The sequence below is a fragment of the Scyliorhinus canicula genome, chromosome 2 (genome assembly GCF_902713615.1).
Source record: "Scyliorhinus canicula chromosome 2, sScyCan1.1, whole genome shotgun sequence".
In the NCBI taxonomy this organism is placed as follows: domain Eukaryota; kingdom Metazoa; phylum Chordata; class Chondrichthyes; order Carcharhiniformes; family Scyliorhinidae; genus Scyliorhinus; species Scyliorhinus canicula.
In genome coordinates, this window is record NC_052147.1 from 208,001,255 (window position 1) to 208,017,448 (window position 16,194).

At 45.5% G+C, this 16,194-nt stretch overlaps 1 protein-coding gene across 1 annotated transcript in view; it reads left to right on the top strand.

The window, feature by feature from the left end:
* The window catches only part of ubr3 (ubiquitin protein ligase E3 component n-recognin 3), a 466,944-nt gene that overhangs the window by 163,552 nt on the left and 287,198 nt on the right, over window positions 1-16,194 (top strand). Inside the window, exons 23-24 of the mRNA XM_038790293.1 lie at window positions 9,249-9,281; window positions 9,962-10,425. Coding sequence (XP_038646221.1) covers window positions 9,249-9,281; window positions 9,962-10,425 — 497 coding nt within the window. The remainder of the gene's footprint in view (window positions 1-9,248; window positions 9,282-9,961; window positions 10,426-16,194) is intronic.

Genomic DNA, 16,194 nt, shown 5'->3' on the forward strand with positions numbered 1-16,194 from the left:
TGTAAGTGAGCTGGGTGTTATTGGTGAATGGCACCTGGTGTGAGTTGGGATACAGGCAGTTCTTTGTAAAAATTATATTTCATTGTCAGTAGAGGTTTCATTGAACAAGGCACCAAGGTAATTTATTTTAAAATAATAATAATAACAGTGGCGCAGTGGTTTCACCCCCACAACCCAAAGATTAGGGGCAGCACGGTAGCATAGTGGTTAGCACAATTGCTTCACAGCTCCAGGGTCCCAGGTTCGATTCCCGGCTTGGGTCACTGTCTGTGCGGAGTCTGCACATCCTCCCCGTGTGTGCGTAGGTTTCCTCCGGGTGCTCCGGTTTCCTCCCACAGTCCAAAGATGTGCAGGTTATGTGGATTGGCCATGCAAAATTGCCCTTCGTGTCCAAAATTGCCCTTAGTGTTGGGTGAGGTTACTGGGTTATGGGGATAGGGTAGGAGTGTGGGCTTGGGTAGGGTGCTCTTTCCAAGAGCCGGTGCAGATTCGATGGGCCGAATGGCCTCCTTCTGCACTGTAAATTCTATGATCTATGATATGCAGGTTAGGTGGATTGGCCACACTAATTGTCCTTTAATAAAAAAATAAAATAATCTTAATATTATTGTCACAAGTAGGCTTACGTTAACACTGCAACAAAGTTACTGTGGAAAATCCCCTAGTCGCCACATTGCGGCACCTGGCTGGGTAGACTGAGGGAGAATTCAGAACGCCCAAATTACCTAACGTGTTTCTGGAGAGAAATATAGGGCGCGATTCTCTGCACTCACGACGGGGCGGAGAATAGCGGGCGGTGCAAATTTTAACGGTGACGCTGGTCCGACGCCCTCCCGCAATTCTCTCTTCCCCTCCCCCCCCCCCCCCCCCCCCCCACGCCCGCCCCCCGACACGAATCGCTGCTCGCCGTTTTTTTACGGCGAGCAGCGATTCTCCCCTGGCCGATGGGCCGATTTCCAAGGCCTTTACGGCCGTTTTCACGAATTTGAATACACCTGCTATACAAGTTCGTGAAAACGGCGCCAAAGTGCCGTTCTGCACAACCATGCCACCGATTGGCACGGCCGCACCAAGGGTGGCATGGCCCCGCGATCGGTGGGCACCGATCGTGGGCAGCGGGTACTTACCCCTCGCACTCTTTCTCCCTCCGCCGCCCCGCAGGATCAGTCCGTGGGGCGGCTGAGGGGCATTACGGACCACGCATGCGCCGGTCTGACGCAAATGCGCGATGACGTCATCTGCGCATGCGCGGGTTGGAGCCGTCCAACCCGCGCATGTGCGGCTGACGTCATCGTGCGCGTCAGCCGCTGTGAGTCTTGGCGGCCGGGTTTAGCGAACGTTCGCTAAGCCCGCGCTGCCGTTCTTCCCAGGGCCGCGATGCTAGCCCCGACCGGGGGGGGGGGGGGGGGGGGGGGGGGGGGAATCGGGTCCCGGGAACGGGCGTTAAGGCTGCCGTGAAACACGGCCGGTTTCACGTCAGTCTTTACGACTCTCCGCATTTGCGGAGAATCGCGCCCATACTTTCCAGAGCTAGAGGTGGAAGTGGCCATCTGTACTTCACGACTTCCAAAAACAAAATCCAGTAGTATATCCTTTCATCCGTTTGATAATTTTTGTCTTTAACCACCACCATATTTATTTTTGAGTTACAATTGATATATGTTATGTACGTATATACTAAATAAATACATACTTTTCCATGCAAGTAACTTTTCCTGAGCTAAGGGCACAGATTTGAGATCTACGTGACAACCTCGTTCAAAGGCAGCAACTTATGCTTTAATAGTGCCTTTAATGTAAGAAAATAGCTCGAGGTCCTTCACAAAAATACCCCCCGCCCCCCCGGTTTGCTGCAAGTGCAAACATTCTCTCCACATCCACTCTATCCAGGCCTCGCAGTATCCTGTAAGTTTCAATAAGATCCCCCTCTCATCCTTCAAAACTCCAATGCGTACAGACCCCGAGTCCTCAACTCTTCCTCATACGGCATGTTCATCATTCCGGGGTTTATTCTTGTGAACCTCCTCTGGACTTTTTCCAAGGCCAGCACAACCTTCTTTAGATACGGGGCCCAAAACTGCTCTCAATACTCTAAATGGGGCCTGACCAAAGCCTTATACAGCCTCAGAGTACCTGCCTGGTCTTGTATTCTAGCCTTCTTGACATGAATGCTAACATTGCATTTGCCGATTGAACCTGCATGTTAATCTTAAGAGAACCGTGAACAAGGACTCCCAAGTCCCTTGTGCCTCTGGTAGCATTTCCCTGTGTAGAAAATAGTCTATGCCTAAATTCCTCCTTCCAAAGTGCATAACCTCACAATTTTCCACATTGAATTTCATTTGCCACTTCATTGCCTACTCTCCTAGCTTGTCCAAGTCCTTCTGCAGCCCCCTTGCTTCCTCAATACTACCTGTCCCTCTACAGATCTTTGTATCATCTACAAACATAGCAACAGGGCCTTCAGTTCCTTCTTCCAGATCGTTAATGTATATTGTGAAAAGTTGTGGTCCCAGCACAGACCCCTGAGGCACACCACTAGTCATCGGCTGCCATCCTGAAAAAGACCCTTTTGTCCCCACTCTCTGCCTTCTGGCAGTCAGCCAATCCTCTATCCATGCCAGGATCTTACCCTTAACACCTTGAGCTTTTAACTTATTTAACAGTCTCCTATGCAGCATCTTGTCAAAGGCCTTTTGGAAATCTAAATAAATCACGTCCACTGGTTCTCCTTTGTCTAATTTCCTTGTTACCTCCTCAATGACCTCCCTTTGACAAAGCCGTGCTGACTCAGTCCTATTTTACCATGCACGTCCAAGTACTTTGCGATCTCATCTTTAATAACAGACTCTAAAATCTTACCAAAGACCGAAGTCAGGCTAACCGGTCTATAATTTCCGATCTTCTGCCTCCCTCCCTTCTTAAACAGTGGTGTTGCATTTGTCACTTTCCAGTCCTCTGGGACATTTCCTGCCTCCAGTGATTCCTGAAAGATCATCACCAATGCCTCCACAATTTCCTCAGCTATCTCTTTTAGGACCCTGGGGTGTAGTCCATCTGGTTCAGGTGACTTATCCACCTTCAGACCTTTCAGTTTCCCCAGAACCTTCTCCTTAGTGATGGCCACTTCACTCACCTCTGTCCCCTGGTTCTCCTGGAGCTTTGGCACCCCACTGGTGTCTTCCACCGTGAAGACTGATGCAAAGTAACTATTCAGTTTATCTGCCATTTCTTTGTTTCCTATTGTTACGTCTCCAGCCACATTTTCCAGTGGTCCAATATCTATTTTTTGCTTCTCTCTTACCTTTTATATATTGAAAAAAACTCTTCCTAGCTTCCTTTATATTACTAACTAGCTTGCACTCTTACCTCATCTTCTCCCTCCTTATTGCTTTTTTACTTGTCCTCTGCTGGCTTTTAAAGGCTTCCCAATTGGCCATGCTAAATTGCCCTTCGTGACCAAAAAAAGGTTAGGAGCGGTTATTGGGTTATGGGGATAGGGTGAAAATTAGGGCTTAAGTGGGTTGGTGGAGACTCCGTGGGCCCAATTGCCTCCTTCTGCACTATATGTTCTATATGTTCTATGTAATCCTCACTACTTTGTATGCTTTTTCTTTAGCTTTTATGCTGTTCTTGATATCTCTTGTCAGTCATGGATGCCTTGTCCTCCCCTTAGCATGTTTCCTCCTTTTTGGGATGAATTTCTGTTATGCCTTCTGAATGACCCCCAAAAACCCCTGCCATTGCTGTTCCACCGTCTTCCCTGCTAGGGTCCTTTACCAATCAACTTTGACCAGCTCCTCCCTCATGTCTTTGTAGTTGCCCTTATTTAATTGTAATACCGTTACATCTGATTGTAGCTTCTCCCTCTCAAACTGCAGGGTAAATTCTATTCTATTCTATTCTAAGAGCCATTTCTGGAAACATTTGAGTGAAATTTAATTGTCTTTCATTGGGCTTGCTGGAGGTTGGCTCCTTTTTTGGCACTCACGACCCACAGAGGAGATCCCCCCAGTAGTGACAACCTTTCCCACAACAATGGTACCACCTGTTTGGTGAGACCCCTATTACCCCTGATTGTAGGGCCTGCCTTCCTGGCCCTGGTGTCCCACACACTCCTCTTCAAGGGTGCTTATCCAATCAGACGTTCTCCTTGGAACTGCTATGATTGGGTTGGCAGCTCTTAGAATCATAGAATTTACAGTGCAGAAGGAGGCCATTCGGCCCATCGAGTCAGCACCAGCTCTTGGAAAGAGCTTAAGCTCACACCTCCACCCTATCCGCGTAACCCAACAACCCTATCTAACCTAAGGACAATTGAGCATGGCCAATCCACGTAACCTGCACATTCTTTGGACAGTGGGAGGAAACCGGAGCACCCGGAGGAAACTCGCGCAGACTCTGCACAGACAGTGACCTAAGCGGGAATCGAACCTGGGACCCGAGCGCTGTGAAGCCATAGTGCTTACCACTATGCTACCGTGCTACCCTCTTGGGATGGTCCACCACTATATTAATTGCGAGGTGATCCCTCAATTATTCACTGCAGGGAATGCCTCCCCCAGATCCTAACTCTAGTTGAAGCAGGGTCATCTGCCTCCTTTGATCCTGATGTTGGGACTTCTGATATCAGATGACCTCTAGCTTGGTCAAAGATAAAGGTTTTAAAACGTGTCTTAAGGGAAGAAAACAAGGTAGAGAGGTTTGGGGAAGTAGCTTAAGACCGAGGCAACAGAAGGTGCAGCCAGTGATGGTGGAGTGATGAAAGTTAGGGATGCTAAAAAAGGACAGAATTCGAGGAACCCTGATATGGAGGATTATTGGACCGGAGGTGGAAAGGAGACAAGGGCATAGAGGGAAGTGTAAACAAGGATAAGAATTTTAAAATCAAAACTTTCTTAGAATCATAGTATCCCTGCAGTGCAGAAAGTGGCCATTCTGCTCATCGAGTCTACACCAACTCTCTGAAAGAGTGCCCCACTCCCTCGTCCTATCCCCATAACCCCACCTAACCTTCAAATCCCTGGATATTAAGGGGCAACTTAGCATGGTCAATCCATCTAACCAGCACTTCTTTGAACTATGGGAGGAAACCCACGCAGACACGGTGAGAAAGTGCAAACTCCACACAGTCAGTCACCCAAGGCCAGAATTGAACCCGAGTCCCTGGCGCTGTGAGGCAGTAGTGCTAACCACGTTACCACCGTGCTGCCTCTTGGCTTAATTGGAGACAATGTAGGTCGGCATGTGCAGGGGTGATGGGGACCAGGACTTGGTATGAATTAAGACAGTGGCAGCAAAGTATTTGATGGCCTCCAGTTTATGGAGGTTGGAATAAATGAGACCAGCCAGGAGCGAATTTAGCTAGTAGAGTCTCGAAGTAATGAAGGCATTAAGGGCAGATGAACTGTTGTGAGAGAGCTGGAAATAGGGGGTGGGATTCTCCATAGTCCGACACCAAAATGGGGATTGGCGATCGGACGGAGAATGGCTTCTGCGCTGGAATCGGGCCATGAGCTGGTTTGACACTGGTTGGCGATGCTTTGCCCCCTCCAAATCAGTGTCATCAGGGTGCGCGCCACGCGCAGTCGCAACTTCGTTGGCGTGTCATCAGTTGGCTCACCCGCGCCCCCGGTGGGCCATGTTCCTGACGGCGTGGCCACTTGTGGTCCCAACGGTCGGGAACCTGGCATGCCGGCAGCGGCCGGGATCCGTGCCGCTGGCCTGGAGGCTTCTGCTAGGGCTTTTGGGGGGGGGGGGGGGGGGGGGCGGGCGCTAGGGGATGGGCTGTGGGGTCGGGGTGGGCGGGTTCGCTGTCCAGCATGGCCGGCGCCATGTTTCTCGGCGTGCGTGGCTGTAGCTTGTTAGCCCTGGGTATGCACGGCCCGGGACACGGCAATTCACCGGCCGTTCTCCGCGGGTACTCCACGTGGAGCCAGTACTGGAATTGGTGAGGGATTCATGCCCAAGATCTCTTAGTGATGGCATGAATATAAGTTTGGAAACTCATCACTGGGCCAAATGTACTGCCAAGGTTGTAAACAAACTGACTTCACCTCACTGTTACCAGGAAGAAGGATGGAGTCAGTATCTAGGAAACACAGTTTGGGTTAGGGTTGAGAACAAATACTTCAGTTTTCCTAATCTTTAGTTGGAAATTTCTGCTAATCCGGTACTGGATGTTAGATGAGCAGTCTGATAGGAACTGAGAGCTGGTGGTCAGGTGGAGCTGGGAAATTCTGTGAAACATGCATGTAAGAAACTAATGTTGTGTCTTTGGATGATGTTGCTGAGGGGTGGCATGTAGATGAGAAATAGGAGAAGGTCAAGGATAGATTCTTGGAGAACACGGGGGTAACTGTGAGGCAACAGGAAGATTTAATTTGATTTATTATTGTCACATGTATTAGTATACAGTGAAAAGTATTGTTTCTTGAATGCAGTACAAACAATGCATACCGTATAAAAGGAAGGAGAGACTGCAGAATATAATGTTACAGTCATAGCAAGGTATAGAAAAAAGATCAACTTAATACGAGGTAGGTCCATTCAAAAGTCTGATGGCAGTAGGGAAGAAGCTGTTCTTGAGTCGGTTGGTACGTGACCTCAAACTTTGGTATCTTTTTCCTGACGGAAGAAGGTGGAAGAGATTATGTCCGGGGTGTGTGGGGTCCTTAATTATGCTGGCTGCCTTTCTGAGGCAGCGGGAATTATAGATGAGTCGATGGATGGCAAGGTGGTTTGCGTGATGGACTGGACTACATTCATGACCTTTTGTAGTTTCCTGCGATCTTAGGCAGAACAGGTTCCATACCAAGCTGTGATACAACCAGAAAGAATGCTTTCTATGGTGCATCTATAGAAGTTGGTGAGGGTCGTAGCTGACATGCCAAATTTCCTTAGTCTTCTGAGAAAGTAGAGTCGTTGGTGGGCTTTCTTAACTATAGTGTCTGCATGGGGGGAACCAGGACAGGCTGTTGGTGATCTGTACACCTAAAAACTTGAAGCTCTCGACCCTTTCTACTTCGGTCCCATTGATGTAGAGAGGGGCATGTTCTCCACTATGCATCCTGAAGTTGATGACTATCTCCTTCATTTTGTTGACATTGAGGGAGAGATTATTATTGTCGCACTAGTTCACCAGATTCTCTCTCTCATTCCTGTACTCTGTACAGGAGAAGCCATTGGATGTGATTCTCTGGCTATGGTTAGATGGATAAGAATGGAACCAGGTGAGAGCTATCTCATCCAGGTGGACAACTGTGGAAAGGTGTTGGAGGAGGATGGTATGGTCAACCCTGCCAAAAGCTGCAGATAGGTTGAGGTGGGGAAGTTTACCTTTATCACAGTCATTTGCGACTTTGATAAGAGCTGTTTTTGTTTTGTGGAAGGGGTAGAAATTGGATTGGAGAAATTTAAAGATTGAGTTCTGGGAATGATGGGAATGGATTTGGGAATACAGAATTTGGTCAACACCATTATATAATTGTCAATTAAGTGCTGTGCTGCACCTGCAAGTATTTGGGTGTTTCTTAATTTTCCCTCCTTCTGCACTATTGCCCCTTTATTCCTCTGCTTCATGATTCAAGCTGGAATGGGAACTTGTGAACACAAATGCATCTTATGTCCAGGAGAACTGCATGTGCAGAAAGTGCTGTCATTTGGAGAAGCTTGAACTCTGGGTTTTTGCATCACTGTGATGCACCAGTGAGGCTGAGTGCTATGTGGATAGCATAAGCCTGGATGTGGCCATCTTAAGAGTATGCAGGCATAGCAGTGATTGCCAGGCAATCAAAGAGGACCAGGCAGATAGTGCAGCAAGTCCTTAGACTACACCTCACTCTCCAATCTGAAAGCTGATGGAAGTGATAGTTCCTGTGGAGTGGGCAGTTAAAACCAACTTCATGGGACTATAGCTGTCTTTGCTGTAGGGGAACAGGAGGAAAATTGAAAAGTCGTAGTGATGGGGAATGTGGAGCGTGTGTCACTGAGTAACTGTAGAGCGCTCTGAGGATTAGATCAGTGATCATCCAGTAGTTGTGGCACATATCAATAGCATTAATGTAGGTAGAGGGAGAGCTGAGGTCCTCCAGGCAGATATTAGGGAGCTAGGAAACAAACCAGCAAGCAAGCCCTCAGTGGTAGTAGTCTCCAGTATTTCTTCCAATGCCATATGCTAGTGATTATGGAAATAGGAAGATAGAAAAGGTAAGGACATGGCTGGAGAGATGACGCAAGAAGGAGGGTTTTAGATTCCTGGATATTGGGACCGGTTTTGGGGGAGATAGGATATGCTGGACGGGTTCACCTGAACAGATAGCCGTGCAGGTTAATTGTTAATGCTATTGGGAAGGGTTTAAACTAACCTAGCAGGGAGATGGGAACTGGAAGACAATACAAGAAAACAAAGATGCATATATGAATGGCAGACAAATGCGAAAGAATTAGAAGTTGAAAGTGTGCCAGTGAGAGAGTTGTATGAGTTTTTTTTAAATTTAGAGTACCCAATTTTTTTTTCCAGTTAAGGGGCAATTTAGCATGGCCAATTCACCTGCCCTGCACATCTTTTTGGGTTGTGGGGGTGAGACCCACGCAGACACAGGGAGAATGTGCAAACTCCACATGGACAGTGACCCGGGGCTGGGATCGAACCCAGGTCCTCGGCACTGTGAGGCAGCAGTGCTAACCACTGCCACCGTGCCGCCCTGAGTTGGATGAATTGTTTTGTTCCAGGGGTAGGTAGATGAAGATGATAAAAGGATTAGGTTAAGGAGAGGAAATTGACAGAAGAAACTAATTGGAACTAAACCCGAGGAAGTGAACCTTGCGTCATGTCAGGGCCAAGTGTTTGTACAGAACTGTTTAATTGGAAGGTGATATTGATGGAGGAAGGCTGCAATGTCAGAGATTTGGCAGTTGTGTTAATTCACATTGTATTTTAGATGAGAAATAAAAATGGTTTCAAAAATAGATTATTGTCATTGCTTAGAGAAGGTACTCAGGAAAGTTTTGGTCCCTTTCAGTATCATACTGGAATTAGCACACAGTCAGCTACAAAAATGAAAACAAAACTTGGAACTATATTCATCTCACCTGTACAGAATTCATATTACCTAAGGTAGATGGAAGAAAAGTTATGCTTGGAGGGCATGTGAGGGTGGTTACATTTTTGTTACAAAATGGTATCTTTACTTTTAAAACAAACTATTCTATGCTTTACAACTTTCCTGTCTCTTCCTATGTAATAGGGGTCAAGAAGGGCTACTGCTCTCAACAGAGAGGTACTTCAATTTTTGTCTTGATTTGAATAACCAATCTGTCAAAGTAGTTGTGTGCAGTGTTGCAGAATTCACTTCACGAATAGACATTCTGGAATAAAACCAAATTACTTTGAGTGCTGCTTAAAATTACCTTTTAACTCTAAGTAAACACTAAGGCCTCAATTTATTGTCAGCGTTATTTGGCCTAATTTGAATTCGAATCTCATCCATAGTTTTCCTCTCCAAACCCAATTTTGTCCAGTTTGAATCCTGGTGCTAAGTGTACTTTGATTTCTGTAAACTCAAATTGTTTGTCTTGAATTGGCAACTTCAGCAAGTTTAAAATAAAAGGAAAACAATGCTTCATGGTTATACCATCAGAAAGAATGGGGAAGATTTTAAACTTGCAGCTTGGATGTAAAAATTGTTGTTGGGAATTGATCTGCTTTTCAAATTCCATAGATTTGATTAGAAATTAAATTCAGGTTGTTTGTCCTGAAGTGGTGCTTCAGCGCATTGTTAAAAAAAGGGAAGAAAGTCCCTCATCACAGTCGACCGCAGATTAACCAACACTTTGCAGCAAGTTGACAGTCTACCTTATTGTCAAGCGTATTAGTAGTTGTGAACATCCTCTGATATTTAAACTCTTGATTTAAATTTATTATTGCAATGAATTTGAATTTCATTCCTTTTTCTTCTAGAGTTCAAATACAGCTCAGGTCTTCAGTTTAGTTGCAGAACGTAGGCGCAAGTTTCAGGAGATTATAAATCGCAACAGCGGCAATCCTGTTCAGGCTGCAGCTGTTAGACCAAAGACATCGAAGTGGACTGCTCCGAATTCGACTCCACAACTTACAACAACTATTTTGGAAGTCAGAGAAAGTATGATTTCTCTCCTGATCAAGCTCCATCATAAACTCTCAGGAAAACAAAACTCCTACTATCCATTCTGGTTAGAAGATTCAGAGTCTACATCCAGGTTGGACCCAATGCAACAAATGCACGGTGATGGGATAACAGCAATAGAAAGAATTTTAATAAAAATTGCAGCGCGGAGTCGGCAAAACAAGTGCAGCATTGAGGAGATCTGTCGGAAGGTGGCACCGCCTGTACCTCCTAAGAAGAGTAGTTCAGCAGATAAGAAAGCTTTGGATAAAGAAGAAAGGTAAGTGCTTCTCTGGAAATATGTGTAGATTTGATGGAATGAAATTTAAAGCAGAACTAATTGGAAAATTACGCTAATTTACGTGTATTTCCTATTTTAAACAGCACATTTGGAAATTGTAATTGTATCCTATCTTTGTTTTAAGAGTTTTAATTGTACACCACAATTTAAAAGAAATCTAGTTATGCAAAAAATTTGCTTACTTCAAAATGTTTTTAACGGCTGGTGCACCATGGTAAACAGTATTACCACATTAGTATAAAATAGTGTGCATTGCGTGCGGTGAAGTTATAGCAATAATACTCCCAGCAAGGGTGGAAAATGATAGCTCAAAGAAAAGTAAGTCCAAGAAATGCACTCAGTATAGAGTGCAAAGACGATAGGACAATAATAGTTGGTGTTTCAAGTACCCTAATATTGACTGGGTCATGAACAGTGTGAAGGACACAGAGGGCACAAAATTCTTGAACTGCATTCAAGATAACTTTTTAGCCAGTGTAACAAGCCCAATGAGAGGGGAAGCAATTCTAAATTTAGTCTTAGGAAATGAAGCATCACAAGTGGATGAAGTAGCAGTGGAAATAGTTACCATAGTACAGTTAGATTTAGCATCATTGTGGAAAAGGATAAAAATTGTTGCTCGTTCTACTGTTAGTGTGATTAACACGCCTCCAATAAAGGACATGAGGACATGTGCTTAACACTGGTTTGGCTCTGTATCTGTATCTATGCTCTGGAGTCGCCAGGTGCCGTAAGAGACACCGTCACAAGTTATCAAGGTCAAGTTCAAAGCAATAAATCTAAACACCGATCAGTAAGTCCAAACAATTAGTGTTTATTATAACAAATATAATAAATACTCATGCACACGCTAAAAGACTAATACTTATTCCTACTATTAAACGACTAAATACTTATCTAGAAAGGAACAGGCAAGGTCAGGGGGGCAAGGCCTTCGTCCCGTTCTTGGTCTGCAACTTCTGGTTATTAAAGTCGGCAAGAGCATAAGCAATGCCTGGGTCACGTAGTGATCGTTGTTTTGGCACTTACTGATAGATGGCTGATGCTCAACGGCCGGTGATGAAAGACAGGATCTGGAGGCTGGAGTCGAGGCTGGAGTCAGGATGCAACAGCCTAGGCCGGAGTCAGGAAGCAACAGACCGAATCATGTGCTTGACCTTCTTTTTATAGGTCCCAGGAGGTTCCAGCCCCCTTGGTGTGGTTCCCTCATTGATTGGGTCTTTCCCGATCGATACGTTTTGAACTCCCCTATCCTGGGGTCGTTTTCTCGATGGCTGGGGCGGTCCCTAGGGCTCATTGTCCTGGTTTCTCTGGCGCCATCCTGGCTGGGTAGCTATAGAAAAGTATCGATTGATACTTAAAATGTTTCTATTGTATCTGGGATTGGGCCGGTATCATCTGCCACGTGATAGTGAGACGAGGAATAGGGAGAGAGAGCAATTAAACACGTGGCTACAGGGATGGTGCAGGCGGGAGGGATTCAGATTTCTGGATAACTGGGGCTCTTTCTGGGGAAGGTGGGACCTCTATAGACAGGATGGTCTACATCTGAACCTAAGGGGCACCAATATCCTGGGGGGGAGATTTGTTAGTACTCTTTGGGGGGGTTTAAACTAATTCAGCAGGGGCATGGGAACCTGGATTGTAGTTTTGGGGTACGGGAGATTGAGAGTAGAGAGGTCAGGAGCACAGATTTGACTTCGCAGGAGGGCGCAAGTGTTCAGGTCGGTGGTTTGAAGTGTGTCTATTTCAATGCCAGGAGTATACGAAATAAGGTAGGGGAACTGGCAGCATGGGTTGGTACCTGGGACTTCGATGTTGTGGCCATTTCAGAGACATGGATAGAGCAGGGACAGGAATGGTTGTTGCAGGTTCCGGGGTTTAGGTGTTTTAGTAAGGTCAGAGAAGGGGGCAAAAGAGGGGGAGGTGTGGCGCTGCTAGTCAAGGACAGTATTACGGTGGCAGAAAGGATGCAAGATGGGGACTCTTCTTCCGAGGTAGTATGGGCTGAGGTTAGAAACAGGAAAGGAGAGGTCACACTGCTGGGAGTTTTCTATAGGCCACCTAATAGTTCTAGAGATGTAGAGGAAAGGATGGCGAAGGTGATTCTGGAAAAGAGCGAAAGTAACAGGGTAGTTGTTATGGGAGACTTTAACTTTCCTAATATTGACTGGAAAAGATATAGTTCGAGTACATTGGATCGGTCGTTCTTTGTACAATGTGTGCAGGAGGGTTTTCTGACACAATATGTTGACAGGCCAACAAGAGGTGAGGCCACTTTGGATTTGGTTTTGGGTAATGAACCAGGCCAGGTGTTAGATCTGGAGGTAGGTGAACACTTTGGAGACAGTGACCACAATTCGGTGACCTTTACATTAGTGATGGAAAGGGATAAGTATACCCCGCAGGGCAAGTGTTATAGCTGGGGGAAGGGCAATTATGATGCCATTAGACATGACTTAGGATGTGTAGGTTGGAGAAGTAGGCTGCAAGGGTTGGGCACACTGGATATGTGGAGCTTGTTCAAGAAACAGCTATTGCGTGTTCTTGATCAGTACGTACCAGTCAGACAGGGAGTAAAGGGTAGAGCGAGGGAACCGTGGTTTACCAAAGAAGTGGAATCTCTTGTTAAGAGGAAGAAGGAGGCCTATGTGAAGATGAGGCGTGAAGTTTCAGTTGGGGCGCTTGATAGTTACAAGGAAGCGAGGAAGGATCTAAAGAGAGAGCTAAGACGAGCAAGGAGGGGACATGAGAAGTCTTTGGCAGTTAGGATCAAGGAAAACCCAAAAGCTTTCTATAGGTATGTCAGGAATAAAAGAATGACTAGGGTAAGAGTAGGGCCAGTCAAGGACAGTGGTGGGAAGTTGTGTGTGGAGGCTGAGGAGATAAGCGAGATACTAAATGAATACTTTTCACCAGTATTCACTCAGGAAAAATATAATATTGTGGAGGAGAGTGCTGAGACCCAGGGTATTAGAATAGATGGCATTGAGGTGCGTAGGGAAGAGGTGTTGGCAATTCTGGACAAGGTGAAAATAGATAAGTCCCCGGGGCCTGATGGGATTTATCCTAGGATTCTCTGGGAAGCCAGGGAAGAGATTGCTGAGCCTTTGGCTTTGATTTGTAGGTCATCATTGGCTACAGGAATAGTTACAGAGGATTGGAGGGTAGCAAATGTAGTCCCTTTGTTCAAGAAGGGGAGTAGAGATAACCCCGGTAACTATAGGCCGGTGGGTGAGCCTAACATCTGTGGTGGGTAAAGACTTGGAGAGGGTTATAAAAGATACGATTTATAATCATCTAGATAGGAATAATATGATTAGGGATAGTCAGCATGGTTTTGTGAAGGGTAGGTCATGCCTCACAAACCTTATCGAGTTCTTTGAGAAGGTGACTGAACAGGTGGACGAGAGTAGAGAAGTTGATGTGGTGTATATGGATTTCAGTAAAGCGTTTGATAAGGTTCCCCACGGTCGGCTATTGCAGAAAATACGGATGCTGGGGATTGAGGGTGATTTAGAGATGTGGATCAGAAATTGGCTAGTTGAAAGAAGACAGAGAGTGGTAGTTGATGGGAAATGTTCAGAATGGAGTTCAATTACGAGTGGCGTACCACAAGGATCTGTTCTGGGGCCGTTGCTGTTTGTCATTTTTATAAATGACCTAGAGGAGGGCGCAGAAGGATGGGTGAGTAAATTTGCAGACGACACTAAAGTCGGTGGAGTTGTAGACAGTGCGGAAGGATGTTGCAGGTTACAGAGGGACATAGATAAGCTGCAGAGCTGGGCTGAGAGGTGGCAAATGGAGTTTAATGTGGAGAAGTGTGAGGTGATTCACTTTGGAAAGAATAACAGGAATGAGGAATATTTGGCTAATGGTAAAATTCTTGGTAGTGTGGATGAGCGGAGGGATCTCGGTGTCCATGTACATAGATCCCTGAAAGTTGCCACCCAGGTTGATAGGGTTGTGAAGAAGGCCTATGGTGTGATGGCCTTTATTGGTAGAGGGATTGAGTTCCGGAGCGATGAGGTCATGTTGCAGTTGTACAAAACTCTAGTACGGCCGCATTTGGAGTATTGCGTACAGTTCTGGTCGCCTCATTATAGGAAGGACGTGGAAGCTTTGGAACGGGTGCAGAGGAGATTTACCAGGATGTTGCCTGGTATGGAGGGAAAATCTTATGAGGAAAGGCTGATGGATTTGAGGTTGTTTTCGTTAGAGAGAAGAAGGTTAAGAGGTGACCTAATAGAGGCATACAAAATGATCAGAGGGTTAGATAGGGTGGACAGCGAGAGCCTTCTCCCACGGATGGAGGTGGCTAGCACGAGGGGACATAGCCTTAAATTGAGGGGTAATAGATAAAGGACAGAGGTCAGAGGTGGGTTTTTTACACAAAGAGTGGTGAGGCCGTGGAATGCCCTACCTGCAACAGTAGTGAACTCGCCAACATTGAGGGCATTTAAAAGTTTATTGGATAAGCATATGGATGATAAGGGCATAGTGTAGGTTAGATGGCCTTTAGTTTTTTCCATGTCGGTGCATCTCATTAGTATGCTGTTTGCTTTCCTATTTGCACCTTTGGCTGGGTCTCTGCAACTGCCTTGAAACCGGTTTTGTACGTGCAAAATGCTAAATGCTTCTGCAAGCTGTGTGTCCTTACTATGGCTGTTTTTCCCTGTATTCCTTGCGGTTCTCCATTTTGTATACTGGTGTCCATTTTAGAGGGCTACAAAATAGAACGCGAGTAAAAGATCAAAATAAGGGGAAAACAAATTTTACAAAGCTGAGAAGTGACTGATGAAAGTGGACTGGATACAGCTGCTTGAAGGAAAATCATCAGTCAGAGGCTTTCAAAAGCGAAATTCTGTGTGCACAGTGTGAACAGGCCCCACGTAAAAAAAGGGCGTCACTGCCAAATCTGGCAGTCCTGGTTATCCAGGAACATACAGGGGAAGATAAAGCAGAACAAGAAAGCTTATGATAGTCACAAAAACCTAATACCATAGAAAGCCAAGAGGAGTATAGAAGATACAGGGGTGAAATAAAAAGGAAATTAGGAAAACAAAGAGAGGATATGAAAGAATATTGGCAGGTAAAATCAAGGAAAACCCATACAATGTTTTGTGAGTATATTAAGAGCAAGAGAATAACAAAGGAAAGGATAAGGCCTATCAGGCGTGTACAAGGTAACTTATGCATGGATGCAGAACATGTGGGTTTGATTATTAATGAGTTTTCGCAAAGGAGAGGGTGATGCAGACATTCCAGTTAAAGAGGAGGATTGTGAAATATTAGATACAATAAGCATAATGAGCGAGGATGTACTGGAGGGACTGTCATTCTTGAAGGTGGATGAATCACTGTTAAAGGAAGCCAGTGTGGAAACAGCGGATGCTCTGAGGATCATTTTCCAATCTTCACGAGATACAAATAAGGTAACAGAGGATTGGAGATCCGGGACTGTTGTATCTTTACTTAAAAGATTTCAAGGGATAGATCAAATAATTAAAGCCTGATCATTCTGACTTTGCTAGTGGACAGATTATTAGCATTAATTCTGAGAGGCAGGATAAATTTAGAAAGACATGGGATTAATCAGGGATAGTTGGCATGGTTTTGTTCGGGGGGAGGTCATGTATTACTAATTTAATCTAATATTTTGAGCAAGCAATGAGGAGGATTGATGAGGGTGGTGCAGTGGATATTGTATACATGGCTTTTAGTAAGGCATTTGACAAGGTCCCACAT